Genomic DNA, 26,884 nt, shown 5'->3' on the forward strand with positions numbered 1-26,884 from the left:
TGAGAGACAGTGATGTGTTTTTCTTGATATGATTCCTTTGCAAATGGATTGCAATGGTGAAAGGCGGGAGGGGACCACATGTTTGCATTATTTGGGTGATGAAATTTCAACACTTCCAACTGCATGCGAGGGGCCTCTATTGGTTGTCCATCTTATCCTCCTTTTAATTATTGATTAAATCGCCTACACCTCACAGGAGACAGAGCTAAGATTTGAAACTCATGGGTCATGTATTTTAGTCATCTCGAGTTTTTAAATTTTAAATTAATAATTTGTACATATTAAATGAACTAAAATTATTGGGTTCCATCAAACACGCATCCTGTACTATAGCTTCGCACTTGCCTACAGTCGAATGATATCAGTGAGAATTTCACAGAGTCTAGCGGTATGGGTGAGAATTTCACACACAAAAGGTGTGAATCTAATTCTCATTATCTCTCGTCTTCCTCTTTCCTGATCCCCAAGTAATATAAATTAAAGTGGAAACGCAGCCTACATCCTCACATAGTTGGTGGTCAACATAAAAATAGTTTATTTATGATGAATGATTTATGTAGTCGATTCTAGTTAGTTGTGATTGAACTGTAATTGATTGATTGTTCAGAAATACGATCTGGTGATATAGTCGGTGTGCACGCAGTTTAGACTCTTTGAAATGAGGTTGCCTGTATTTTAAATGAAAACGCGATTTTCTTGATTTTGTGCTGATTGTCAAAAAAGATGATGTTGATTGACTAATATGCTTCCAAAAAATGAATTGTTTGAACTATTTCGATGACAAAAGTCATGACTTGAGCATCTTATAGTTTTGTGTTTTGAGAGTACCGAAGTGGCAATTCCAAGAGCTAAATGGGCCTATAAGGCGCATGGTGCGAACGTCAAAATCATTGAAAATGAACTTTGGAAAATGGGGAGATGTACCTAACATTGATTAATTTTTTTTCTAATATAGAGAGGAGCAGGTAGTAGTTGAAATGGACCGAATGTTTTATATGCTTTAGAATACGTGCAATTTATCAGATTGGTTATGTACGAGTCCCAGAATATACGATTGGCAAAGAAATAAATATACAAAAAAAGGATAGTGCAGGATTTTGAATTAGGTAGGTTGAGTTACAACATACGTGTTTAACTCAAGTTGACTCGACTCATCTGGACTGTAGTAGATGTCGAGAGGTACCTATGGAACGTGAATTTGAATTAGACGAGTCAACAGGATATCGACTATTGGATGATTAAACAAAAAGAATGACTTATTAAGTTATGAGTTGACTTTATCGTTTTGACATATTCATTTTAGAAGCATAGTTTAGCTCGATATGATCCATTTTAATTAGAGGTATCACTAGTTTGGTTCAGCTGATTATTTTAAGAAATTTATAACACACCGATTTTTGGGTTAATTTATTGTGTATAGTTAGAATTAAATTTTTTGAAAACTGTCACCATCATCTCAGTTTCTCTTCATTATTCGTACAATTTGATTAATTTTTCTATACTTTAGCTTTAAAAGATTATATAAGAGTCACACCGTTATTAGAATGTCTCATTTATTATGCAAATTATAACAAGCTTTAATATACACATAAAGTACACTACAAGTATTATATGTTTGTGTACTAGTCGACTCCAATATTTACTATAAGAGCTTGTATACATGTGCTGATGCGCATGTGCGGCTTAATGGAATTTATGACCTAATGCTAAATCACATCTAAGTGGCCCTTAAACTTATTTTTAGAAAAAGTTATATACTAATGAGACACATAAGAACTTGTTTCCGATTTATCGATCGATCAAGCAAGACAAAGAAATAGCTAATTAAAAAAACTTTTGTGATATATAAATGGACATTGGGCCGAGAACCATGAAGTGGACTTATTTTTGTAAAGCCCATACTAAAACTTTTTTTTAGGGGTCGTTTGCACGATCATCCTTCAAAGGCATTGGTCTTTAATTTTTGTCCCTCAAATTGGTGGTCTTTAATTTTTGTCCTTCGCCTAATACCATGAGGTTTAGGCTTCGAATCCCGACTCAATAAAAAAAAAAATCACAAGGTAGAGTTTTGTAACAAAGTTAGGCCTATTCGGGTCAAAGTTAGGCCTCAGACAGAATTTTGAATACAAAACTCTACCTGCAAGCAGAGTTTTGCATGTGAGGTAGAGTTTTGCAAACTCTGCAGGGAGAGTTTTGCAAACTCTGCCAGCGGGGAGAGTTTTGCATTCAAAATTCTGCCTAAACTCTACCACACGAATCCAAACCTCTACCTTGCGAAATTCCTTTTTTTTTTTTTTTTTTTTAACTGAGCTGAGATTCGAACCCAAAACCTTGGGATATTAGGGGAAGGGAAAAAAAATTAAAGACCACCAATTTGAGGGGCAAAAATTAAAGACTAGTGCTTTTGAAGGGAAATCTTCACAAAAAAATGTATTTTTAGTCAGTCGTTTATTTTTTCACACTTCATCGTCTAATTGTAATGGATTTAATCACTGTCTATGTATATTTGGTATACATTAAGTGTGCAATAAGTATATAATAGTTGTATAATTAGTGTGTGAATAGTTGTTAATTTCTTTTTATTATGGATTTTGTTGGGCTGCTATGTTTGTGAAAATAAAATTGGATTCTACTCAGACGACGTAGTTGGACCTTGATTGTTACTTCAACTTTATTGACTCGCAAATTTGATTGGGCTAACATTATTGAATATGAAACAGTGTTTATTTTCATTACTCATACATCTACTTGTACTTATTTTTTAAAAAAATTCATCCTTAAAAAATTACATTGCAATAATTATATATGGTATACTTTCGAGATATGCAATTCCTTTTGTATATCTGAATGACATCCACCAAATAAAAATAGTTGAATTAATAATGGATTGTATACCCCGAAATGGTGTAAATTATTTTTCTAAACTTTATTTACAGCTAAATTTCCCTTCTTGTTTGAAATATTGAGGCTTGTGATCAAGCTGGGCAAGAAATGGGCCTATCTTTTATCCAAACCAACCTGTCTGGATTTGGATACCAAATGCATGTAGAAAAGAATTATATTGAAGATAAAAAATTTCTTATTTCTAAGGGCATACAATAGACTTCTTTGACTATACAACTGATTTTTTTTTTTTTTTTTGAGAAAGCAACTGAATTTAACACCTAGGGATCATTAGTTAGCCGGTTTAGAGGTGAGTTACACATTAGATCTTGCATAAGTAATATTATGATTGGTAGTTAATTATGAGATAAGTTATTCATGTATAAATCAATACGGTGTTTGGTTTGTAATTTAAAAACATGCATAACTAACACACTTATAAGTTATGAGGATTATCTTATATTATTTTATTGGATAAAAGATAAAATAACTAATTCATGAATAACTAAACCCTGCCTAAGTAATTTCTGCATAAATAATTCGTTAATTCTCTCATAACTAATCCATGTATTACTAATATCAGCATAACTCTAAGCAGCTACCAAACGAGCCCTTAGTTTTTTTTTTTTTGAAAACGCAAATGGAAATTTCATTCAATTTCATTAACAACGGAAAAACTCCGTGACATAATCAAAACTCATTAGTGGCTAAGACGTGAAAACAAACGTCGTCGTATGACAAACAACCGACTCATTTCATTTCTCTCTTCTCTTCATTTTGCTTCGTGTTCCATACTGCTTTCTGATGATCGCCAGTAGACACACACACACTAGTCATTTTCACCTGCTTCTCCAAATCTACCTAGGGTTTCCTGAGTGTTCTAGAAGCTTCCTCAAATGGATTCATCACTCTGTTTCCATGACGGCAACATCACTAACTTGATCAACAAACGTTACCTCGACGTTCGTCATGTACGCTTTCAAATTCTCATCTCCTTTATTAATTACTACTACCTTTTTTTTTTTGATTTTGAATACTCCTCAGTTTGCTATTTTGTTATTTCGTGAGTTCTATGTAAATTTCTACGTTATGATGATGCCATATGCTATAATTTTCAGTTAGTCAAGTGGATAATTGTGCTTTGTAATGTGAGCATAAGGGATTAGTAGTGTAAATCTCTAAGGTTCTATGTAATTACTATACAACTGAATGTAATTCTCATCTCCTTTATTAATTGTTATTACTACTACTACCTGTTTTTGATTTTGTGTTTTCGTCAGTTTGCTTATCTCTTCTTCGAATTGATATTCCGTGAGCTTTTGTTTTATGTGAGTTATGCGTTATGATGATGCCATATGCTGTAGTTTTTTCAGTTAGTCAAGTGAATAATTGTGCTTCGTTATGTGGTGGAAAGGGAATAACTGTAGGGGTATATTTGTTGAGAAAGTATAATGAAGGGCAAATATAGCTTAGTTTCGAAAGTCGAGGGGCAAATATGAATGTAGATGCTACATTCTGAATGTAATTCAAACTTTCTAGCTAAGGTTCATGATAGAAATGTTGAGTTCCATTGAACAATAGTCACTTATAACGCATGTCCTCACTCATATTGGACTATCTCTTCTACGATATTGTAATTCGGGACAACTATAAGGCTGACCTGTTTGTGATTTTCGTGATTGTCCTCACTAGACCAACTTGAATTTGGAAGGGAAGAGAATTTTTATCTGTGTTGTTTAGTACTTAGTTGAGGAATAGTAGAGCAATGATGCTGAAATTGTGAAGGCAAAGGGCCAAAAAAAAAAAAAAAAAAAAAAAAAAACCGAATGCATAATGAGTAAGAGTAGCTATGCCAAAGGCAAAGGTCAGTTTGGTTACACTAGATTGAACAGATTATGATACCCTAGTAATACGTCAAAAAAAAGAAGAGGATCTCCAGAAAATGTTTCATGTGGTGTTTCTGAAGCAGCTTAGATTGAATCAAGCAAGGTAACCCTTAGGGATGTAGATGGCCTCATGTCGGCTGTTTGAACCCTAAATGCTTGCAAGAACAATATACTTCTTTTTTCTTCATAAATCTGATGAAGCTCTGCTTAAAGCCCTTACTAGTGGTCGGTTTTGGAGTTTGTGAGTTTGGACTTTGGTATGAAGGAAAATGTTTTATAAACAAAGAAAATACTTTTTTTATGAAATTATATTTGTTCTATTTTCCACTGTTTGGTCAGATGTAAAAGTTGGTATAGGATAAGGTATGAAGATGAATATTTTTTGACAATATTTTCTAGTATTAGAGTAACCTACTACAATGTTGAAATGTTAGATTGAAGTAAGTGCTTTGGATTATGAGTTGAGATATTTGTAAAGGAAAATCACTTCTGTTCATGAGAGGGAAATCATATCCATTTTTAACGGAAATATTTTTTTTTGGTGAAAACGTTTTCCAAAATTGAAGGTAACCAAACACAGATTTTTTTCTTGAGGAAAATATTTCTCAAAGAAACATTTCCATCACAACAAACATGGCTTTATGCCGAATGTAAATTAAGCAGTTACAGGGTCTTGTTGATATTGGGTGGCGGAGCCAGGATTTTCATTATGGGTATTCAACATACAAAGAAGTAAACACAGGAAGAAGCCAAGGGGATTCAACATCTACTATATATGCATAAAAATAATTTTGACCTTGTATATATGGTGTACTTTCCGGTCTCCTCTTTCCAAATTTTTAGCTGTTATCTCTCTTCGATGTATTTTGTCAATGGACAAGTCCAATGACATTCAGGAGTGTGTTAGAGTGTTGGGAAGCTGCATGTCCAGATGCATCCCTAAAGAAGATATGGAGTGCCATTCCTCTTAGCATAGCTTGGACTATATGGATAGAAAGGAATAAGAGGTGTTTCGAAGGCAAAAAGGAGCAGTTGCAGTCGGTGAAATACAGTTGTATGCACAACATGTACTATTGGAAAGATGGAAATGTTGTGATGAATTTAGATGACATGCTAGACTGCTTAGGTTTCTAATGTAATCTAGCCTGCATTTTCTTTGTTTTTTAATAAAACTTTACCTTATCAAGAAAAAAAAAAAAAAAAAAACTTTAATCTTTCACCAAACTTTAATTAGCGAGAAGTGATTGTTCTTTGTCTGAAATATGTGCACATGCATTTCAAGCCTGAAGTAATGTAAAGAAGAGTACTAGTGGATTAACATATTTATATCAATTCTGACAATGGAAACAAGAAAAGAGAATCGGAAACCCTCATTTTATAAATTGTGTCCTGTACTACTACTACTACAAAAAAAAAAAAGGGAATTAAGTTGAAAAACAAACACGAGAACTATTTCCTGTCAACTCAAAATCTAAACTAAATTAGTGAAAAGCAAATACATCCAATATTGTTAAATTTTGAGAAATCCAAGCCAAAACCATCACAAGAGCTTACAAACAAAGGCCTTGATTTGACTTAAGGCAGTTACACATTTGTTTGTCTTTTTGAAAATTTATCAAATGCTTTCACAGCCGCGGAAATATATTTCTTCGTTGGTTCTTGTATATGAGACCAGCAAAGCTTCAGTCCCTTAATGATTTGGATTACTAATAAGGTTCTCTCTGGTGTTTTTAAGCTCATTACTCTTCTTATTTCGTCTCACAACTATATTCTGCTTGGGTTTCTATGCTTTATAGGACTCCGGTCATGGATTACAAATGCACTCCTCTTTGGTGGAAAGAATGGCTCTAGAAAGAGAACTAGAGGTGAGTGCCTTAGTGAGTCCAATACTATGGTGCATATTATTAAGTTTTTTATCTCATGGTATCTTTTATCTGACTTATTATTTTGCAAACTTGGGTATCTCTCTTTTGAGAGTCGAGTGAGAGATTACAAACATTGTTTATCTTTTTTATTACAAAAGAGAGTCATCAAAACCCTCATCCTATGTCTTTACTAAAGAGCAACGAGCTGAGGTTGTCAACTATTTACCTTTTTTCAAGTGCAGCCCATGTAAGTGGTATTTTTTTCATTTGCATAAATAGGTACTTTTTTCTTATTTATGGGCATTGAATGGTTCTCCTTTGCAATAAAGTTTATGCATGTAAAACCTGAGCAGAATACAAATTTTAATATTTCAAGATGCTAGAACAATATGTGAAATGATTTTGGTCAAAGATAGGAAATTTCACCTTACTTGCATACACCCCGTCAAAAAATGCCACACTTTGATGTGTTGAGTTGGTTAAGGAGTAGTTTAATTAATTGTTTGAAGTGTGACAAACTATCACAGTTAGTTGAAAGAGATGTCACGTCAAGTTGGAAATAATATAAAGTAGTAGTGTTGGATTAGGGAAATTAGTATTTGTGATGAATAGTTCTAGTTAAAATGTTTTTACAAATGCTTGTGAAGAAAAGCTTATTTTTATAAGCAAACCATTATGCATCTGTATTATAATTCCTTCCAGACTTTAGCATAAAGTTCTGATCTTCTATATCTTTCATCCTTTCTTTTCAATTTGCACTAACAATTTACCATTTCAACCATCCTATTTGATCCCATGTGTAGCATCCTCATCTATTATTCCATTCTCCTAAACCCTATGTTGCTCGGATTCTTCACTTCCGGTGCCGCACCCGTGTCGACACGACATGGGTGTGGGTGTGAGATCTGTACCCCATCTGGTCAACCAATTTTGGGTACTTTGACCAAAATCGAGTGAGCAATTCCGAACAGATTCAATGATTTATGTAATCAAAACTAAAGCTGTGGAAAATTGAAGAAAATGGAATAACTTATATATAGAAATTTCTATGTCACTCCTTTTCCTTTTATCTACTTCCAAGATTCTCCTCTTGATCAATATTTTTTCCTCAAGTTTTCCACATAATATCTCATAATTTAGGTTTTATAACTCTATTTTTAGAATTTTGAATTATTTTTTGCCGAATCTGCGCTCCCTTATCCGTACCTGTACCCACGAATCTTAAAATTTAAATCATGAGGAATCCGACCTCTAGATCCATACCCCTATCCGACACCCGCGCCGGAGTCCAAGCAACATAGCCTAAAACAAGACTAGATATCTGAATTTTGCATTTAGATACCACAGCCCCATCTACCTCATATCAAGTTGACCCTTGTTATGCTGACTAAACTTGCAGTACACATACTCAGTCTTACTTCTATTTATAGATATCTGAATTTCGCATTTAGATACCACAGCCCCATCTACTCTCATATCAAGTTGCCTCTTGTTATGCTGACTAAACTTGCAGTACACATACTCAGTCTCACTTCTATTTATCCTGAGGCCCTTATTCGCTAGAGTGCTTCTCCATATTTCAAGCTTTTGATTGACACCCTCACTGGTTTCATCAATTAGTACAATATCGCTAGCAAATAGCTTACACCGTTGGACCTCATCGTGTATTGTGTTAGTTAATTCATCCGTAATTAGAGTAAACAGCTATGGTTCAATCCTGATCCATGGTGTAAACCAACAATTATGAGAAATTTGTTGTATCTCCTACTACTGTTCTAATGCCGGTTACGTCTCCTCCATACATGTCTTTTATAGCATTTACATATTTATATGAATTCTTTCTTCTCGAACACCCACCTATCAAAGGACCTTTCTTGGTACTATCACACACTTTCTTCAGGTCAACAAACACCATATGTAGATTTATTAACCTCTTAAGAAATGCTGTTAGTTGCTATTGGACCTTTGTTTGATATTATTTTGTTGGCTCATGTGTATATGTGTGTGCTTACAGTCTCAAGGGTTTGTTCATTGCTTAACAGGGGCACCAGGGTTGCGTGAATGCGATAGCTTGGAACTCAAAAGGCTCCCTTTTGATATCTGGATCAGATGATACAAAAGTATGATACTCTCTATGCCTCATTGCTCCTTTATTCTTCTGCTTTAGATGAACGAAGCTTCTCAATGTGATGGTTGGGTTGGCTTCTAGAGTCTGCAAGATAGCCAGATATAAGAGCTCTCATGGACGTGTCTGTATGTGTATGTGTTCATTATACTTTTTTCAGCCCTGTCTTGGAGACAGATTGTTCTCTATTAATAGTCATTTGAAACTCTTGAGTACATTTTTTATGTTGGATCATTTTGTAATTTTCTTGCGGGAGCCTCAAGTCTATTGCGATTCTTTTCCAAAGTGTGAAAACATTGGTGACTGACTTGGACAGACAGAAGTTCTATTTAGTGTTTACCATGAGCTCAGGGACGAGGGTGGGGGACCTCATAAGTTGTTTTGGCTGTGGATTTGTTGCTTGTGAATACCGTTTATATTGTCTTTGATGATACCGCTCATTGTGATTTTTGCCTAATACAACTAAGTGGTCAAAAGTCAAAATAACCTTGAGATTGTTTATTTGCTGATTATCTAGAAAGCAAACAAAGAGGCTACAACCTTTGTTAGCATTATCAACCTTGTGGTTCTTTGACTATTTTTTCCCATGGGTTGGATGTGATCCAGGCAGGTTGACTCGAATAGAGTTGACTTGATAATAGTACTGGGGGAGACACTTCGCATCTTGACACATTTTTGTCAGCACAATAGTCTAACTTGCTATGGAAAGATGTTCCATCATACAATATGTGATATGCTCAGTTGACTTTCACAGTTTTTTTATTTTTTTGGCCTAATAGAATCAAGAATACAGAACACTTGAGGAAACAGTTGGAACTCAGAATCAAAAAATTTAGGGAGAAGAAATAATTTTGGAGCAACATATAGTTTTGCTCCCTTTGGTATCCTGTATTTTTACTTTTGTCCTATTATTTGATGTTGCTCATGTTTAACCTTCAATTTTTGAGACATTACCATTTCTCTAATTTAAACAGAACTAACCAACTAACCTGTCAGCTATAATAATCAATGGCCCAGGTGATGCTTGCACACCATTTTTAGAGGGGGCTCATTTCTAAAGGAAGCCGTAAATTTACTACCTAATGCTCCTTTTTGAAAGTTACGTGCTGCCTTGCATATGAGAGACAAACATGCCCCTCTGCAAGCGGTAGAATCGTAACTGAATTGCTAGAATTAGCTAGTTGGTTTACTATTGACTGAAATCTGCAGAGCTTGATAACTTGAAGTCAAGTGCATGATGTCCTAATTGAAGGACCAAAAGTGCAACCAAGATAAAAGAGGCCCGAGAAATAATTTTCTTTTGATTGGTAAAGAAAACATTTATTCTTACCGATTAAAAGTAAAAAAACGTTTATCCTTCGTAAATTAAGTTTGCTAAGTTACCATAAGGGCTTCCATGGTTCCGTAAATGCATGATAATTTACTTTTTATGTCGATGGTGCTAGTCGCCAGTGACAACATACCTAGTTGTTTCATGTAACAGTTTAGGGAGATGCTTCAACTATATATGGTTCTTTGACATTTTTTAAAACCTATTTTTCTAGCTACACACCCGAGGTTAAGGATAGGGATAGACTTCCTTTGGACTGACTTCTCTCTGTTTCTGATTGTGATGTTCACATCAAAGAGAATGTCAAGCTTTTCCTGTACGTTTCGACCATAAAAAATACATGGGTTTTTCTGGGAAAACAATTTCTTGCTCTGTTTTTAAAAGCAGTTTGAGCTCCATTGACAGTAGAAGCAGCTGACTTATCTTAGGTCCATGTTACAAATGTAGCTTGAATATCCCCAATGGGCTTCTTGAATCATTATGTTCATTTTGGCCAGTTCGACCAAAGATGTTTTGATTACTAAGGTTGTAACCAAGAACTGTAAGACTTAGGCGAACCGTTTCATATCAGATGGTCTTTATTTCGCTTGATCACTTATAGATTTTCATTTAAATAGAAGCCCAGTTCAGAGAGAAGCAAGATGCAGAAGCTTGAAGCAGAATAAAGTGCAATATCATACAAAGCATATGTTTCTGATATTCTTAAACAGATATGTACTTTTTTGTTACCTTTTTGGTGCAAGCTGCTTGTTGTACATAAGGTAGACCGTAAATGCAATGCTAGACACAATGGAGGGATTGCACAACCTGTAATTACGCCTGATGCACTGGCTTAGTGCAAAGTTATAAATTTTTGTATTACTTGTCAATCTCAAACCGTTGATGATACTTCTGGTAGGCTTAGAGCTAACTCTATCCTTTTAACACTTAACTTGCTTTAGAAATCTCTTCCTTTCAATCATGATCTCAAGTGAGAAAGATGTTGGCGTTTACTATTTTCTGGCATTAATTAAAAAACTCAGTTTATGCCTGCTCCATTTTGGGAAAAGGAAAAGCTATTCTTACCATGGATTGCAAAATCTGGTAGATAGGTGAATACAGAATATCCCTCGACAAGTGGTGAAATTTTTTCTTGATTATTCTTTTCGGATGAGTACTAGCTTTCTTCATTCGGTAATTCTCTTCTCTCTGGTATCTTGGTCATGGTTCTCCCACACGGTAGATGATCCATCTCTATATTCATCCATAACTTGCAAATGGCACTCATAATGAGAAACAAGATTCAAAGTACTGCACGTACTAGTTTTTCTCCTTACTATGCCGTGGCTACTGGATGATCCTGCATCCTTGAAATTGAAGACCACCGCGAATTGTGTTATAACAATTATTTCGAGTTCTGCTCGTGCATGATAGAGTCAACACAAATAGATTCCTGTGAAGGGAGGTTTTAAGTACCACCATCAATCTAGCAGTAAAATGATAAGATTTGAGATAGAGAACTGTTCTATTCGTCAAATCTAACCACAGAGATGGCTGAATAAAAGGAAGTTCTATTAAAACTTAAACTTATGATGAATCTTCGGAGATGCTTTGTTACATATAGATTAAATGAAGAGCTATTACTAACACAAAAGAAATTAAAGCAAGGGCTACCCCAGGGTCTGCTGGGAGTACTCTGGCAACAGTTCTTAAATGTGACTTGAAGATGGACCAGTTTGTCAGAGGGCTTTGGGAATCTTGTGAGCAATTTTTCACAATTTCTTTTGCACTTTTGGTTAATTTTTGGTCCCCTTGCTTAATTATATTCCACAACTGTGATTTCTGTATCTGTATTGCATTCCTTGGTTCAGCTGATATTTGATGTCCTGCATCTTGCGTTCAACGCACTAAATCTAAGTAATGAAAAATTTATTTGCTGCAGATGAATATCTGGAGTTACTCAAGCCGCAAACTTTTGCATTCCATTGAGACCGGTCACAGTGCCAACGTATTCTGCACAAAATTTGTTCCAGAAACCTCAGATGATCTAGTTGTTTCTGGAGCAGGAGATGCTGAAGTAGTTTCTTGAAGCACTAACTTCTGTGTGTTTATACAACGATGCTGTTCACTTTCTTTGAGTGTTTCTTCTCCAGAAATTTATGCTTTTTTCACATTTACTTGCTATGGCAGGTTCGTCTTTTTCATTTGTCTCATCTAAAGGGAAGAGGTCGCGAAGACAATGCTGTGACTCCATCGGCACTATTTCAGTGTCATACCAGGAGGGTCAAAAAAATAGCTGTAGGTGTTCAGGCAGCAGTGAAATATTTTTGTAGTGATAATCAAGTATTTGTGTGGATTTTATTTCCCGTCTCTTTATAATATATGCTGCTATTTCTGACTATAGGTTGAAGTTGGGAATCCTCATGTAGTATGGAGTGCTAGTGAAGATGGGACAGTGAGGCAGCATGACTTTCGGGAGGGTGCATCTTGTCCCCCAGCTGGTTCTTCTCGTCAAGAATGTCGTAATATACTTGTTAGTCTTAACTCACTCTACATTGTGATGAATATATTTCCTTTTCATCAAAAGGCTAAAAGTCCCCCGTCTCTTTTATAAGAAGATCGAGTGACGATTGCTTCATGAAAATTATGTTTTTCTTTTTTAATGACATCATCATGATGTGCTTTAGGAATCTCTTCTTCTTTTTTTTTGCAATTTTGGCAAAAGCAATTGTGTTATGTGCTCTGCTATTTTTTCCTTGGCTAGCCTGAAGCTTTAGCTATTAACTCAAAAAGTTCTATATGATTATTATTGGTTTTTACTTTTGTTCTATAATAACTGCTCCTTTTGAAGGCTCTGAGTTCTTTATCGAGTGGTTGATGTTAATGTTTCTAAGTACTCTTATCTTTAATTGTTCTCAAGTGAATTGATATGAATTGTTATGAACTTTGTCTTAAGCTGTGATTTATCTAAAACATTTGCATTTCCATATGTTTGATCCCTGATGACAGCTTGACTTACGCTGTGGAGCTAAGAAATCATTAGCTGATCCTCCTAGACAGTTGTTTGCTCTGAAGTCATGTGATATTAGCTCCACGAGGCCGCATTTGCTTATTGTTGGTGGAAGGTGTAGTTGTCTTCACTAGTCTATTGCAGTAAGGGTATATTCCAGGCGATACTGCATTTTCTGAGTTGCATTTTACTTTTTTTTTTTTGCAGTGATGCTTTTGCTCGGTTGTACGATAGGAGAATGCTACCTCCATTATCCTCGAGTCAGAAAAAGCTGCCACCTCCACCTTGTGTCAGCTATTTCTGCCCAATGCATCTTTCTGATAGTGTTAGTTTCAACTTCAGTTTCTGCATTATCCCACACAGTTTTGCTGGCTAGAAGTTCTATTATTTCTCTATCATTAGGGGTGCAGTGGTTTCAGTAGATCTTGATTCATGGGGAACACCTCATCTCATTTGGACACTTGAAATTCACAGATGCTTGCACTGAAGATGTCCTCATGACCTTTTCTCGACTTCATAAAAACAAGAAATCATTGAGATTGAGAAGTTCTTGCAAGGAACTTGTCCAGTCCCCCAACAAGAGATCATTGAGAAGTTCTTGCAAGGAACTTGTCTAGTCTACTCTAGTCCTCTACATGCTTTATTGCCAATCCTATAGTTGGAACTTGGAAGTGGATATCAATGAGTTCTTTGTTGTCATTGTTTTGGTAGAAGGGAGTAAACGGGGGAAAGGAGTCTGGAATAGGATCACATGCTTTTTTCTGCAGAACCTGACTATATTAATATTTGGTTAATCCAAAGACGTAATTTACTTCTGATAGACATGGTTTTCTCTGCTGTCAACCATCTGAAAATATAATTATGGTTACCTGATTTTTTCTCTTGGGGTCATCCTCCTTTACAAGTGGGGAAGGTTTTCTCCAGCAATGATAATAAAAATGGGGAGGGGTTAACTTTATGCAGGCTAATCTTCCGGCAGAAATAGAATGAAGCAAAGATAGAGGAGAAAAAAAAAAAAAAAAGGAAGGTAATATGTCGGTGTAAAGTGTAATGCAACAGACCTAAGGGCATGACCAGTGGTTAATGAAGTGGGTTGAGAACCATGAGGTCTAATTCAGTTCCCAGCGGAGGCAAAAATACTAGGTGCTTTCTTCCTAACAGTCCAAGTATTGTTGGACTGAGTTACCCGGTACCTGTGCTAGTGGGAGGTAGCAGGTGCCCTTGGAGTAATCCAGATGAGTGCAAGCTGGCCCAGACACCATGTAACAGTAGCATGCAAATTGGTGCATCTACTTGGCTACATTACAGTGAATATCTATTTTTGCTGAATTTCTTACCAAGCAAAGTTACTTCGTACGATTTAATAGCAACCCCTCGTAGTTCTGTGTGTATATATATGTATAGCATATCAGTCTTTTGCTCTGACTGGTCAGTGCTTGGCACCAAGATTGAGCAATTTATTTTTCATGATTGTGGCTTCGTAATGGAAGCTGCTGAATTTTTCTCTCTTTTTCCTCAGGGATGTACTAGCTTGCATCTAACTCATGTCGCATTTAGTCCCAATGGAGAAGAGGTTTTGCTTAGCTATAGTGGAGAACATGTATACTTGATGGATGTGAATCCTGGTGCGTAACTTCGGTCGTATTTTTTCTTATAATAGATATTTTTGTTATTGATTCTGTTTCCTCTGCTACCTAGTATGGTTGTGCCTTCAGTTTTTGAACTCCCTGAGATGTGTGATGAATCTAACATGTGCCTTATTAGCTATAATGGGTTTGAGTAATTGAGGAATTCTGCTAGACATTTCACTTATTCAATATGTCAATTATTATACTACGTTCCTCTGCTGATCCCCTCCTTTTGGTGAAACCAACTTTAGCTAGAAAATTAACAAGTTTGAAAGATAAGCAATTTGGAGGAAAGATGAAAATGAAGAAGATGTACATTTTTAATGAACTGATAATATTATAAAATAAGCATGTGATATGTCTGTGTCTTCTTATGTTTAATTGATGCTATTTTACGTTTGTTCTGTACTTGGTTTATCCCCCGGGGGGGGGGGGGGGCTGTAAGTTGCTCCTCATTCTTGTCAAGACCTCATTGAGGGAGAGCAAACTTATTTATATTCTTCTTCTTTTGATTGGTTGTTGAATGTGGTCTTTTCTTTTGGTAAATGGTAAACTGACCTTGGGTTCACTGTACTTGTGTTTTGATACCATGTTGGTGCAACAATTGTGTAAGTGTCTGATTTTTTTTTTTTTTTAAAAACTTTTAAAAGTAACTCTTTGTGCATGAGCACTCAAGTGACTTATTCTGGATGTCACTCAAGGATTAATTGACAAATAATTTTAGCCTGTCAACTTGCTGCAAATCGCTTGTATTTGATTTTTGAAAGTGATTGTGAGTTGAAAGCACCTTGATTCACTGCTACCATTTGAGATATCACATTCTGTGTGCTTGAAAATTTAAGATAAGTCATACTTGAAGATCTGGTTATGCTATTGACTTATGATTAGCCTTTAATTCATTGTAGCACATGGAAGTTCTATGTCATATAACTCCGGAGACGTGTCAAACCTGATCAATTTTGCTCCCTTGCCTAATGGAATCGATTTGCAATCATCAGTTAGTGGAATCTTTTTGAATGGTTCTTCATCGAAACGAATTCCAGCTACCAAGGTTATTCTTCCTTCTTTACCCCTCCCTGATCTCCTGCCTCCGGGCCTGCATTGATTAAAAACTATGTTTTGCTTTCTCTTCGTTTAGAGTGGTATATCTTAATAATCGTTGTTTCCACTTTTCTTCAGCTAGAAAAGTGCAAAAAATTGATTCAGATGGCAGTGAAGTCCTTGAAAGAGGATTCCAACTTTTATTATGGGATAGAAGCTTGTAATGAAGTCTTAGACGGTTGCAGGGATGGCATTGGTCCCCTTCTAACCTTCGAATGTTTATGCACTCGTGCCGCAATATTGCTGAAGGTATCTGAAGTCAGACAATTTTATTATCGAACTGTAATATTAGCACTTGTTTAAGGATAGTGTACCTAATTTAAAATATTTATTTTCGGCTTTTACCAGAGGAAGTGGAAAAATGATGCACATTTGGCTATACGAGACTGTCATAGAGCTAGAAAGCTCAATTCATCTTCCTATAGGCCTCTTCTTTTGATCGCTGATGCTCTTTCACAGGTATGTTATTCAGTGTTTATAAGAACTTCGTGGCTAAAATTTTCTTGTTAATATGCTGGATAGATTTTAAGGGCCAATTCCCCGGTGGATTTTTGCGCTCATCCCTTCCATCATGGTTGTGGTCCTCTTAGCCATATGGTTTTTCTTGCTCACTTATGGTCTTCTTTCTCTGGCATTTATTTTTACCAAATTCCATTGGAGTATCAATTATCAGGGAGAGATATCAAAGGTGATTGTGCGTCATATTTATGATGTACTCAAAATAATAGGCGATTTATGTGTTAGTCGTACTATGATATAGTATCAGAATCATTTTAAGTTTCCGGATTCTCCTTAGATTAAGATTTTCTTCTCAGACATGGTATAACATTGGAAAATAAACTTTATGATTGATGTTTCTAGCACCTCATAATCTTCTTGTCTTCCATAATGGTAATTATTAAAGTTAATAGGTCTTTTTTTTTGGTTGATCAGGAATACATCTTCCTTGGTTTGCTTTCAAATATGCACTAATCCTCCATATTGTATGCCTTTGATCTAATTATATATTGTATGTAGCTATAACTACATAAAATATATTTCTAGACAAGGATAATGCATAAATTGATTGAGATTATTTATCTGATTTTCATTTATCACTTGATTTTCTGAGCTGTTACCGTTGTTATCTGCAGTTGGGTAAACATAAAGAAGCATTGGAGTTTGCTATTGGCGCTCAGTCCTTGGCTCCATCTGATTCTGAAGTTGCACTAAAGGTGGAGAGTATAAAAGAACATATTGCTGCAGGTAAGTGACTTACATTGAGCGTGCAATTGTATTTTGTAGCCTAAAATAAAAAATGTTTAGCTGGTATCAGTGCCACCTCTTATCGAAATCCTATTGAAACACTAGACTACTACTGAGTATTTCTACTTCGTAAATCTTTCAGTTCCCTTTTTCCAGTGCTTAGATAGAGGAGTTTTTAGGCGAAGGGAATAAATGTTGAGACCAGATGATTGTGTAATCTTGTTTGTATCTTCTTGTCCATGACTAGCTGATGAGTTATTGGTGACCCAACTGAGCACCACGAGTTTACGGGGTTTGCCTAGTTATGTTGTCTTGCCGTCACCATAAGGGCCATCTTCATGTTTTCCTGTCTACTCTACTGTTTTTTGGTCTTTTTGAAATAACTGCTTCCTTCACCTCGATGTCAAATTAGTGTCTCAGAACTCTTGTCATAGTTTTAAATGTCAGAATGATTTTTGCAAGTTATTTCTGTGCATGGAATAGCTGTAGAGAATTTATTGTTGTTGAGGATTCGAGATTCACTTCACTAGAGCTTATTGTCAGGATCAAAATTCTAATTCCTGGCGGGACCAAATACTAATTCATATTCATGTGTTAATTCGTACCAACAATATGCCTGAATTTACAGCTGAAGCTGACAAAATAAATAAGGCAAATGGAGGAGAATCTAGGTCTGATCCCCGGGCAGGAAGAGTATTATCCCTAAGTGACATACTTTATCGTTCAGACGCAAACAGTGATGCGTCGCCAGATGGTCCCAGGTCTGAAAGAGATGATTCTGATGATGATGATGAGTTAGAATTGGCTTTTGAAACATCAATATCTGGTGATGAAGGACGGGATGTTGATCCTAATGTCCTCCACGGAAGTTTGAACTTAAGAATTCATAGGAGAGGTGATTCCACTGGGGAGACTGGACGGGCGAATGGTTCTTGTGGTTCGCCAACCTCTAGTCAAAAAGAGAAAGCAGCGTACCAGGTTTGGCTTGAATGTTGTTTTTCTGTGCTGTAAAGTTGTGTAGTCTTCCTTTTATTCTCTGGGTTTTGAAAAGGTGTTCTTTTCTCTATCCTTTTTACTGTGTTTTTTGCTTTGATCTACTTGCATCTTTCTGCTTTATTGAGGTTTTTTTGTCTATTTAGGTCTCGACTCATGAGTGATACAATGGTTGGTTCTGCATATGATATTAAACCTGTCTATCTCGAACTTCTGTTTAGGTTATTTTTCCCTGATCAGTTTATCTTTCTCTTTGTTGCCACAAAGCTAATCTAACATGTCTCTAGTATCATCTCAAATCTCTTTCCAACATCTGTTTTTAAATTGATTTTGTATTGTGAGTCAAAGCATATAGCTGCTCTTGGCGGCTGGTCTGGGTAGATTGTGAGTGATGACTTGCTGGTTTCTGTTGCTGATGAGTCCCCTGCTCCAATGCTTGGTTATGTCCTAGAGATAGTTCACATAATTTGCCCATGCTTATATGGAAGTGAATTATATTTGCTTATTGACCAACAGTTGAGGTTTATTATTTAAATTTCAAAGGTCATCATAGGTTTTTGAAGGTGAGCTGAACTGTGAAAACTGAAACAAGTAATCAAATGCATCCAATTGATCATAGTATTTGTCTTTGACATACCATCTTGTAGACTGTTAATTGGATTGCAGTAGTACTTGGGAGAGACGCGTTTCATTTGCTAAAAAGTGTCAAAATGCTCATCCTTCTGACTGACTAATAATTTGCAGAATAGTAGGCATTCATGGATTTCATTTGTTAAAAAGATGTCAAAATACTAAGGAAGCCAAAATATTAAAACTTGAACATGTCTTGCTCAGTGAAGTTTCTTCCCCTTGTTATACAGATGCATGTACACCTTGTCTTTCAATATCAAGTTTGTTCCTTGTTTAAACAGTGTACTTTTTTGTTTCTCTCAAATAATATTGCAGCCTGAAGCAGCAATAGATATGAAGCGAAGATATGTTGGTCATTGCAACGTAGGCACTGACATCAAACAGGCGAGCTTTCTTGGTGAACGAGGTATATTCAACTTTTTAATGGTCTCCATGTTTCATGTTTATGCTGAAACATTATCTAGTCATTATAGTTGAGTCGAACAACTGTCTATTTCACCTACTATGCTCCTTTTAAAACTTCTTCACAAGGATTTATTTAAGTAAGAAATTGAACCTACATAGACGGCAAAGTCAATTTCCCATATGGGTGACATTATGATGGTTGCAGGTGGGAAAGAGGATCAGGTAGACCTAAACCCATGTAGAAGGAAATTAGTTTCAAAAGACCAATCTCCAAGAATCCACGTGGAATTTGCTAAAAATAGAACAAATGGAAGCAAAAGATCCATATTGGTGATAAGAGATTGAGGCTTAGTGATGTTAATGCAATTTTTTTTTTCGAAACTGTAATATTTGGGCAAAAACAGAACCCCGTAACAAGAGGTATACCAAAAGATAGAAAACCTACAAAAAGATTTGGTTAATGACACCTAATCTTCTATGCCGACGAGGATCTCATGGGTACACCAAAAAGAAATAAGGGATAAAAGGCTGCTCCTCAACAGTACAAAATTCATCTCTACCCCTTCAAAAACTCTCCTATTTCTTTCTCTACGCGCAATTGACATAAGTGCTAGGGGGACAATATTCAAGACCTGCCCCTTCTCTTCCCCTTCACATCTCCAACTAAACTACCTCTTTTACAATGTCTGGCATCATCCAGAATTTCCAAACCATGTCAAAAATTCCCATTTACCGTCGAAACAACCTGACAATGAAGGAGGAGATGATCAACATCTTCAACTGATCCCTTACACATAAAACACCAACTAACATACATAAGTGAGCTTCCTCTTCCTCAAATTCTAGTGATGTTAATGCCATTATATTATGTTAGTGTTTGTTCTTTACTCTGTTTTGAGTTTTGTAAGCGAGTAGTAAATGTGGAGAACCTTAAGTTTACTGGTAGTTCTTTATGCAAGCCAGTAGCGAATATAGAGAACCTTAAGTGTTCGATGAAACATAATTTATCATAAAAGCCCAACTATTGAGTGTTGGGATGAAATGGATTCAGATAGCATGGAAGTGATATTGAATGATTGGTATAGTCAACCCTAGTAGTTAAGATTGAGGCATAATTAATGTTTTATTGTACGTTTTCCATTTACCTGTTGTGTCAGCACAGAGATCGTTCATGTAGCTCATTTCTTTTGTTGCCTTATCTCTCATCACCTTCTGATGTAGGAGTAGTTGGTTAGAGATCATTCATGTGGTTCATCTCTCTATCGCCTTCTTATGTAGGAGTAGTTGGTTTGAGTAAGTTACTGTGCAGTTTAGCTCATCTGATCCTATAATAAAATGATCAATCGTATGTGGATAAAATGGCATGAGCAATAGTCACCAAGGGTCAATGACGTGGATTGAGAACCATGAGGTGTTAGGTTCAATTGCTGGCAGAGGAAAAAACACTAGGTGATTTCTTCCTATTTATCCAAGCCTTGGTGGACAGAGTTACCCGGTACATGTGTTGGTGCAAGCTAGCAGGTACCCGTTGGAATTAATCAAGGTGGGTGCAAGCTGTCTCGGATACCACGGTTATCAAAAAAAAAAAAAAAAATTGCAACCAAACTGAGGCCCAAGTGAACAAATATTTTATTGTTTTACTCTAGCAAAATTTCCCCCACCCACCCCCTGCTCCCCCAAAAAAAAGAAAAAAAGTGGGTGCTGACAGAACTTTAGAGACAGTTGGATTTCAATACCTTGGTTATGTTATGATAAGATTCTTAGGCATCAAGGAGGTGGTTTTCCTGTCTGGTTTATGGATTCAGTTCAACAGGGATGCTGTATTAAGTATATGGATTCAGTTCAACAGGGATGCTGTATTAAGTATGGTAGCAACATTTTCTTAGACTTATCTTAAGTCACCTAGTTCAGGATGTGCATGGTCCATGATTTTGGACGATGTGAAGAAATTTCAACTATTGGACGCGTTCTTTAGAAGAGAATTGTTCTTCTTTCTGGCTCTCTGGACCAACTGTATGTTTAGGCTTGGTTCACTTTGGTTGCTGAACCCAGAGTCTCTCTTGTTCTCCGGTCGTGTTTTTCATCTGTCTAGAGACTGATTCTCTTTCCATCTTGCCGAACTTTTCTTCTTCTTCTTTTTTTTTTTTTTTTTTTTTTGGTGGGTGGGGTGTGTGCGCTTATGCCTGAGAGAGTGCTGGTCTGGAAGAAAAGGGGGTTAGTACTTTTATAAGGATTATTGGTTGTGAGTTGAATTTGAAGGTTTTCTAAGCTACTTTCAAATCAAATGTGTCAGATGGATCCGTTCTATTCCTGTGCTAATCATTATGTAAATTAGTGGCTCGGTTAAGCACACTAGCAATTTATTATAAGGATCTCAGTGGATATGTTGTAAAAAACATTGTGCAGGTGAATATATTGCTAGTGGAAGTGATGATGGCAGATGGTTTATTTGGGAGAAAAGAACTGGTAGATTGATAAAAATGCTTCATGGAGATGAAGCTGGTATTTTTCTCTGTTCTCATAAATTTCTTAAAATTCTTATACTTCAAAGTGGTTATTAGAATCTGTCGTACCTAGTCTGACGTCACGGCCTTCACCCCTGTTCAGTTGTAAATTGTGTACAGTGCCACCCATATGATTGCATTGTGGCTACAAGTGGAATTGATAGCACCATTAAGGTGAGAGAGAAATGTCACAAGTACTTGGGATTAGTTGTCACTTTGTGTAACGACAAATTTACACATCCAATACATCTATCTCTTTCAGATTTGGACTCCGACTGCTTCTGTCCCTTCCCTCGTGGCTGGTGGAGCTGCAGGACCAGAGACTTCCAATGTGCTAGATGCAATGGAAAGTAATCAACGCAGATTGTGCAGCACGCGTGAAGCTGTCTTGTAAGACTTAACCGAGTTATCATCTTTCCTCTAAATTAATGATTGTGAGACATTACTAGCCTGTTTGGCCAAACTTCTAAAATCAGCTTATTTTGGAAAGTGTTTTTTCCAAAAGTGCTTTTCAAAAAAGTACTTTTGGTGAGAGGCAGTTTTTGCTTGGCCAATTAGTTAAAAAAACACTTTTGAGCAGTAATTAGTGTTTGGCCAAGCTTTTAAAAAGTGCCTCTAAGTGCATTTTTCTCAAAAATGCTTCCGGGGAAAAGCTACTTTTTTTAGCTTCTGGAAAACAGCTTCTGCTACTTCCCAAAAGCATTTATTTTCACCCAAAAGCTTGGCCAAACACCTCACTTTTGAGAAGAATAAGCACTTTTTGAGAAAAATAAGCTTTGCCAAACAGGCTATGAATCCTATTGTACACCCATCAATACTCTAATAGGGAATTGAGAAGCAGACTCTGCGTAGTTTCTTCTTTCAGGTGATGACAATACTCATGATCTGTCTTTTATGTCAAAGGCCTGGGCATGGTAGTTCATAGCCCTGTGTCCTCCTGTTAGTAGCTACTTTATGTTGGCTTAAACCCCGTCATGGCGTCTTCCTCCATTACTGTTCTCGGCATTCTGGTTGTAAAGACCTTCAGAAATTATAATGAGAAAAAAAAAAAAGTAAGAAATTACTAAGGCTTGATGGTTTTGATTATTTTGGGAAATGATTCTTAAATTGTCAATTTATATGGTATTGATGAACAAATGATGTTCAAACGTGATGGTGACCACACCGAGTAATTAGCGAGACATATTTGATTTAAATATAATCACATAAGGTGCCGAAAAAAAAAAAAAGTCCAAGAGTAATAACCTTGAACTTACGTTGGGAGAAAATCTCAACTTTAGAGCAACATTTTCATAAATCAAATTTGATAAAGTAGTCTAAATTTGGCATAAGATAACTGGAATTTTGCTGTTCTAAAATACAAGCCGCGTCTTAAGAGCGTATGTTAAGTGTTTTGGAATTACGTTGTCGTTTTCTCTTTGTTTTCTACGTGTGGGCCACTTATTGTCTTGCTAATTGCTTTGTCACTAAGGAATCCTTCTTCCTCAGCGAATGAAACATTGTTTAATAAACTCAATTAGCCTGCATTTACGGATATATATATATATATATATAATTGTGTAGAAGATGTATACAATGTTAAACTAATAAGTTTAGAACTCATAATTTTATAAGTTTAACAGGTGATATTATATGAAGGTAGAGGTAATCAAATTTAAATAACGAAATCATCTCTGGCACACAATAGGCCATAACCTTTTTCCCATTCTGTTGGATTTAGAGTTTAAAAGGAAAGAAAGAAACGAAACTTGTTGAATAAAAAACACGTCTTTAATAAAAACATCAAATGTGGTACTCATATCATTTACAAGTATTTACAAGTGTAGCATTTCGTACAACTCCACGATCAGCTGACTCAAAATATCAGAGATCTTTTGGAAAGTTTATCAGCAATAGTAATTCTAAGAAAATATTTAGTGGTATTTTACCATGTGAGCATTCGCATGGAATTTTATCAATAGTAATCTATATATGAAAACTTACTCTTTGGAGGAGAAAATAAATACTATTCATAGTTAAAAACTATAAGTGGATTAAGAACATTATGAATCGGTTTTTAAAATAAAATGAACTCTTTTTCTCCACCAGTTAAGGCCTAAACGATGGAGAAACGAAGGAAACAACAACTTCCTTTTCCTCAAATTGCTAATCTATGCATCAATCGTGTCCGGCAAACCAAAATAATACTACACAATTTGCATAAATTGATCTTGGTTATCAAATTTAATATTTTTAAATAATATCCTATTGTATATGTCAAATCAACTTCCTCCATTACTGTTCTCGGCATTCTGGTTGTAAAGACCTTCAGAAATTATAATAAACCATCTAAATCTTGATGGGATTGCAGTGTCATGAATGCCAGTAGAATAGACTTCACGTTGACTGATAGATGCGAAATGGGTATTCTTCCTATTTTAGCTATTTCTTCTAGTTTCTGACAACTTCGAGCTATCCATATTGTTCTCTGCAGGCCTTTTGAGTTTTTGGAGCGATTTAGGATGCATGAGTTTACAGAGGGCAGCTTACATCCATTTGAATGCACGCAAAGCTGAGAATTTTAACCTGATTCTCTTAGATACTGGTATGATAAGTTGTCATCTGACCCTTGTATTTTTTTGTTTTTATTTTTGACAAAAGGTAAAATGCTTAGCTGATATACCTGAAGTCCCACTCGGACTTTAGTATTGATGTGTGAGCTTTTGGAACGCCTTCTCCTGAGCACCTACCAACTCTAGCGCTGGTATTTTTCTGACAACTTGTTTGCAAAAATGCATACCAATATCTAACTAGTCATAGTTCCTGTACGTCCTAGAAATTTTATCCTGGTAAGGTTTTTCGTTGATAAGGCTGGAATGACAACAGTGATGCATGGTAAATGTATCCTTTCTCAGATGACTTCCTTTGACTATTAGAGATTAAGAAAGTAACTTATACGACTACTACTGCGGTTGAGTTAGACAGACATATATGCTTAACTGACTGATTCTAACAGGAATGATAAAATTATTTGTAAGCAGTTCTTTACCCTTTGAATATTGTAATGAAATGGGCCCACGTCTGAGTAAAATGGATTTTGATGATTCATATAGCTGAGCCTGGATTAGCTTGGGATTGGGCGCAGTAGTTTATATAATTATTTGTCAGATCAAAGGGAAGAAAACGTAGGGAGGGCAAACCCTCCTCCTGAGGGTGGAAAAAAGAAAAGAAAGAGGAACCACAGAGACTACCTGATTGTTCTCACTTATCACTAGTGACTTTGACCAATAGCTATCATTGCACGGGTATTAGTCTATTGAATTTCGCTTGGTATCATTGTAAAAATTGTTCAATCACTAGGCTAAATGTTCCAAAGAGTTGGAGAAGAAAATTTATTTTGCAGGGGAATTATAACCTAGTAAATCCTATCTTGTTCACAAGGCTGGGAGAAGAGATAGTTGTCAAAATGAGGGAATTCTGTTCCACTTCTAAGGAACAGCCGGGTGGGTATTTCGGAAACAGCCGTCCTACATTGGTAGGAGTAAGGTCTGCGTACACTCTACCCTCCGCAGACCCCACGTTGTGGGATTTCCCTGGGTGGTTGTTGTTGTTATTGTTGTTCTTCCTTATAAGGAACATTAGGAAGTCACAAGCTACCATCGATATGGCCAAAAATGTTCTGATTGCACCTAATATGATTTCAGTCATGTTTTAATTGCAATAGTATGAAGATGTATATGGCTGTCATTTGTCTTCAAATTGGTAGCTCGATGTGTCAAAAGTGCAGCAACGTAAAGGTGGTCATTAAGGCAAAAGTAATATAGATCAAGAATAGTTATCTATTACTATTATTTTCTTGTTTGGTATTTTGGGTTCAAACAGGGACATAGGTTATTGCTTATTGGTTGAAGGACTAATAAGTTATTTTTGCATCTATAACATTGTGCTCACTACGTAACACAGATTTTGCTGCTCGACTCTGGTTCATCAGTAAGGATTAACGGAAGTGGTGCGAGTTTCGTCTCTAGCGTCATTATAGATTACCTAGTAGGTGGCTTAGAGAAGATTCTACTTCTGGGGTAGGGGTTTGGAGTTGAACTTAATACACGACAATATACACTAGTGACTATAATATGACTATCCTATGTCGTACAGTCGATTATTTTCGAACAAGGGTGTTCTATTATGTCACTAGTAATGGAGAGAACGTCCAGGAGTGTGACAGAAGCCAGCCAAATTTTGTACCTGCGCTTAGCATCACTGGATGAACCATTTGTCCTCGTTGAAGCTTCTTTGCATTTGACCGGGTTGCTTTATTTTTTTAAAGGAATGCGGTAGGTTCAACAGTAGTATTGTTTGTGTGGTACTAACATGTGCTTAACTACAGATGCCTGGATATGAAGGTTATCTGTTGGACAAGCTGGCTTGGGAAGGAGGAAAAGAGTGGAATGTATAGTTGAGCGAGACGATTGAAAATTTTTGGGTCTCAAACCAGCTGAAGTTTGATCCAGTTGTAATTTTGTAATTTGGTCTCACTGTATCATATTCTAATTTTCTTCTCTATTGTCCTTGCAACTCTGTAAATATATATCTCGGTCTTTTACTTTACATAGTAATAAATTTAAGGTAAAACGCGGTCCATCTTTTCCTTGTATTTTGATTGATCGCTTGAGGCTTAGATTAGTAATTAGCAGTGCTGTTAGCTTCGAATGTTTTAATGTTGGTGAGAATGTCTGCTAATAGTGCGCGATACTGCACCAGAAAATCTTTTATAGATTTTCGTTCGGTTATTTCCTTTTAATAAACTCTGAATATATTACCATACCAACAAAACAACATTATACCTAAAGAGCATACGAGAACACCAACCACCTTCCAGGAAGGGTCTTGATCTCTCATGCCTCCAAATAAACCAAAAAACAACCTATAAATCAGCAACTTGAACCCAAATGTAAACTTTAGCTCAACCTAACTACACAAATGTTGGATCAACTGTCTACAATTGTATGCTCTCTTTGTACGACTTAACTGCTTTACTCTTTCCTTGACCTGATGAATTTGAGATGCCACCAACTCTGGTTGCACTATCACCTGTTTGAACTAGGGGTGGGCATTCGGTTCTTCGGTTCGATTTTATTAAACTTTGATTTGGCCATTTCAGTTTCGGTTTTTTGAAGGTGGACACCGAACACTGAACCAAACTAGTTCGGTTCGGTTATTTAGGTTTTGGTTTTTTCAATTCGATTTTTTTGATATGATATTAGAAGCGATTCCATTTACACTAATTCATATTCCCAAAAGCAACAAAACATAAAATTAAC

At 36.1% G+C, this 26,884-nt stretch overlaps 1 protein-coding gene across 3 annotated transcripts; it reads left to right on the forward strand.

The window, feature by feature from the left end:
• Positions 1-3,582: 3,582 nt before the first annotated feature.
• LOC132033650 (protein ALTERED SEED GERMINATION 2) lies at positions 3,583-26,353 on the forward strand. 3 transcript variants are annotated; one of them, XM_059423681.1, is made up of 20 exons: positions 3,583-3,854; positions 6,566-6,634; positions 8,677-8,754; positions 12,011-12,145; positions 12,259-12,366; positions 12,473-12,601; positions 13,078-13,193; positions 13,286-13,403; positions 14,598-14,703; positions 15,612-15,757; positions 15,886-16,056; positions 16,162-16,266; positions 16,941-17,052; positions 17,681-18,030; positions 18,991-19,081; positions 21,487-21,582; positions 21,688-21,758; positions 21,847-21,974; positions 24,058-24,168; positions 25,951-26,353. In XM_059423681.1, exons 1-19 carry the CDS (start codon positions 3,780-3,782, stop codon positions 24,137-24,139), a joined length of 2,286 nt encoding a protein of 761 aa, XP_059279664.1. In that variant the 5' UTR covers positions 3,583-3,779; the 3' UTR covers positions 24,140-24,168; positions 25,951-26,353. The 3 variants fall into 3 exon arrangements, with proteins under 3 accessions (XP_059279664.1, XP_059279663.1, XP_059279665.1); XM_059423680.1 differs by having other exon boundaries at positions 3,584-3,854; positions 16,156-16,266; XM_059423682.1 differs by lacking the exon at positions 3,583-3,854 and having other exon boundaries at positions 8,677-8,893; positions 16,156-16,266.
• Positions 26,354-26,884: the final 531 nt, after the last annotated feature.

The sequence above is a fragment of the Lycium ferocissimum genome, chromosome 10, assembly GCF_029784015.1.
Source record: "Lycium ferocissimum isolate CSIRO_LF1 chromosome 10, AGI_CSIRO_Lferr_CH_V1, whole genome shotgun sequence".
Classification (NCBI taxonomy): domain Eukaryota; kingdom Viridiplantae; phylum Streptophyta; class Magnoliopsida; order Solanales; family Solanaceae; genus Lycium; species Lycium ferocissimum.